The following is a 3,581-nucleotide window of genomic DNA, read 5'->3' on the forward strand; positions in this document are numbered from 1 at the left end:
CCGTTCTTTTTCAACCCCTCGGGATTCGAGTGGCAGAAGATAGTTGATGACTGGGATGATTGGAACAAGTGGATAAGCAGCAGAGGAGGCATCGGAGTGCCAGCAAACAAGAGTTGGGAATCGTGGTGGGAAGAAGAACAAGAGCATCTGCTTCACTCTGGATTTTTTGGGAAGTTCTGGGAGATATTCCTCTCGCTGCGGTATTTCATCTATCAGTACGGTATCGTTTACCATTTGAACCTGACCAAGGAGAGCCGAATGGGAAAACAGCAGAGCATCATTGTGTATGGACTGTCTTGGCTGGTGATCGTGGCAGTGATGATTGTCCTAAAGATAGTGTCAATGGGGAGAAGGAAGTTCAGCGCCGATTTCCAGCTAATGTTCAGGCTTTTGAAGCTGTTTTTGTTCATCGGATCAGTCGTGATCGTGGGGATGCTGTTCCACTTCTTGAAGCTGACGGTTGGAGACATTATGCAGTCTCTGTTGGCGTTCTTACCTACGGGATGGGCTTTGCTACAGATATCACAAGTTGGAAGGCAACTGATGAAGGCAGTAGGGATGTGGGGATCCGTCAAGGCCTTGGCTAGAGGGTATGAGTACATCATGGGAGTTGTTATCTTCATGCCAGTCACCGTACTTGCGTGGTTCCCTTTCGTCTCTGAGTTCCAGACCAGGCTTCTCTTCAACCAAGCCTTTAGCCGTGGTCTCCAAATCCAACGTATTCTCGCCGGTGGTAAGAAACAGAAATGAGACTCAGTCTAACTTCTCTGATTCGCCTTTCCCTCGTCACTCTATAGCAAGCTTACAACTCTTTTACCTCAATTCTAGTTATTTTCTGTGTTTGTATAACAAAAAAGTTTCTCTCGTTCTTAAGTAAAAACATATACATGTGTGTAAATCGTGAGAAACATACCGATAGATTTAAGTGCAAATTTTCTATTATCAGTTGAGATTATGTGAACAAAAGGATGTTTTGGGTTTTTCTTAGTTTCCTCATTCCTTCATCAATTGGTGTCAAAAGAGTATTATGGAAATACAAGATAATATAGCTCACAAGTATAGTAATATCCGATCGAAAGAAAGTAGCCTGTTATTCGAAAACACACATAGCTGCTGACAGAAAGTACCATTTTGTGCTTTTCACTCGTTACATTTTTCTAACCTTACGACTAATTTACCTCAATAACAAAAAAAAAACATCCGATACAAACATAGCATGTGGGAGGAGACAAAGGTGATAAGTCAGCAGGAGAGTTTATATTACAGTCTAAATACCATAAAGCTAACGCCTAACATTGACTCTTGAACTTGGAATAATTTGTTTACCTACAAGTAGAAGATTCTACACCTCTAAGGAATGACCTACGCCACCATATCTGAAACGCCTTGCTTAGATTAGGACACTCAGTCCCATGCTTTGAGAAACACCTGAACCATTCCATGAAAACTTGATACTGCTGCTTTACTGGCAGCGTTAACAGTGTTTGCCCTATCCCTTCCTCTACTTCCCTCATGTCTAGTCCCTTCTTGCATCTTTGTAGCCACCCAAAATCTACTAACATTGGCTTGAACCACGCCTCTACTAGCCCCGCCCTTGCTTCTCCTCCGCATTGCACTCTCCTTTTCCCCATTGCAATAAATATCGCTCCTGTTACTCTGCTTACTTCATACCTCACCATTGGCGATACCCTCTCATGCATCTCCACTAGCCTTTTTTGCTTCCCCCATATCTCCACAAATTCCTCTGCTATATCCCAATCTATCATGATCTCCAGCAGCCAGTTTATGTTCTCTACCTCCCTCGAAATACCTTCAATCAATGGCTTTTCTTTCTTGCTACTACCACTACTGCCCTCTTCAAACAGCTTAGCTAGTGAATCCACACAGCACTTGCCTGCTTTATATATGTCCTCCTTGTTGATCTCAGGCTGTTCTTTCTCATACACCGAACTTTTGCAAAGAAGACCTTTAACCAAAGATTTGAGCTCGTTTCTAGGATTTACATCACTGCAGGAAGTTATTGACCAAACGAGTTTCTTCGACAAGCTGTCTTGCACGTTTTCTGTCTCATTTGAATTAAACCTTGCCAAAATTTCGCTGGTTGCAGCATCATCGAAGTTATGAATTGCAAGAAGTCTCCTCAGTTTTTCCTCTTCGTCCTCTGTCCAAGGAACAGCTTCAAGATATTTCAGACAGGACAAAACAGCCCTTGAAAATTTGATTCCATTCGCTACCTGTTTGTGGTTAAGGAAGAAGCTTTGTTAGCTCCACCAGTCACGCCTATATGTTTATGGTTAACAATGCCAATGAATCTAACATGCAGAGCAGAGCGAAGATCAAAGTTCCACACAACAATATTCATACTCAAAGACAAAAAAAAAAATACTAGATGAACAAAAACAATATAAAGCAACAAACACATGTGAATAGATTTATACTTAGCAGTGAGTAGTAATTTGCACAAACATTTTTTGGGCCTATACAAGAACATAAGAGTGTCCCAAAAACAGTTCACTGAAATGGCAGGATGAAGGTAGAATGATGAACCAAGTACTAGTCTGTAGCTGAAAACTAGAGTGAAAGTCCCCATTACCCAATCAATATCTCAAGGCGACAAAAACCAAATACTTTAGCCAACAATGTACTCTTCTAATACATCCTATAAAATCGTAGATGGTAGGTTTCTTGATATCTAGAGATCAGCTACAATAACTAAAGCAAAATATACTAACAAGAACAAACCCGTCAAATCTAAAAACTCAAATCAATAAGAAGGAAGAATCATTTCCCAAACCTCGAGTACATCAATGGCTCTGTAGACACCCATTTTCATCAACTTCTTGATGATACCATTACTGTCCTCAAACATAAGTTCCACAGTATCCCTGAAAACACCAAGATTCTCCACATCACAAACTTCAATCCTGCACGTGTACTTCTTCAACCCTAAAGAAGAAGACTTTTTGTTCTCCACAATCAAACCCGCGAAAACGTCTGAATTCGCAGCCAAAACCTCCGAGCTAAGCTCCAACACCAAAACCCCACCACCGTTTCTCCCCTTTAGGCTCAACCTAGCATCGTAACCCTCACTTGAAACCGAACCTGAGACAGTAACATCAATCTTCGGAGCTCTGAAACTCTCTGAACGCAGATTCGGAGCTGAATCTACGACCACCACATCTTCTTCTTCGTCTTCGCGAGTGGTCTCAGTCTCTTGCATTGTATCGATGGCGAGATCCGAATCTATGGGTGAAACCCGACCCGGTGATAAGATCCGACGCGGGTCCATTCGACCCACGATGTTTAGAGGAGATTTAGAGCTTTGCGGTGAGCAAGGAACCGATTTGGGACCAGTTTTGGGTCTCTGCTGCTGCTGAGCTTTAGCTTGAATGTGGTTACGAGATGAAATTGAAAGGGCATCAGGACTCGCCGGAGGTACGGCGAAAGAGCAACACCATGATCTTCGCCGAGATAAAGGTCCGGTGCCGAAATTAGTAGGTTTACGGTGATCAGAGTCGCCACCCATTGTCATCATAAGAGAGAGAGAGAAAGAGAAAGTGAGATGGTGAAGTAAAAGTAAA

The 3,581-nt window shown here is 42.4% G+C and overlaps 1 protein-coding gene and 1 pseudogene across 1 annotated transcript; one reads left to right on the forward strand and one right to left on the reverse strand.

The window, feature by feature from the left end:
* The window catches only part of LOC109129141, a 7,610-nt pseudogene extending 6,655 nt beyond the window's left edge, over positions 1–955 (forward strand).
* Positions 1,068–3,575, reverse strand: LOC104747287 (BTB/POZ domain-containing protein At2g13690-like). The gene is made up of 2 exons (XM_010468896.2): positions 2,795–3,575; positions 1,068–2,234 (listed from the first exon to the last, which is right to left on the reverse strand). The coding sequence occupies exons 1-2, from the start codon at positions 3,533–3,535 to the stop codon at positions 1,323–1,325; spliced, it is 1,653 nt and encodes a 550-aa protein (XP_010467198.1). The 5' UTR covers positions 3,536–3,575; the 3' UTR covers positions 1,068–1,322.

Source organism: Camelina sativa, chromosome 15 (genome assembly GCF_000633955.1).
Source record: "Camelina sativa cultivar DH55 chromosome 15, Cs, whole genome shotgun sequence".
NCBI classification, from domain to species: Eukaryota; Viridiplantae; Streptophyta; class Magnoliopsida; order Brassicales; family Brassicaceae; genus Camelina; species Camelina sativa.

Coding starts and splice junctions, on each gene's coding strand:
- LOC104747287 (XM_010468896.2), bottom strand. CDS start 3,535: ATGATGACAATGGGTGGCGACTCTGATCACCGTAAACCTACTAATTTC. Junction 2,235..2,794: donor GAGCCATTGATGTACTCGAG/GTTTGGGAAATG, acceptor AACCACAAACAG/GTAGCGAATGGAATCAAATT.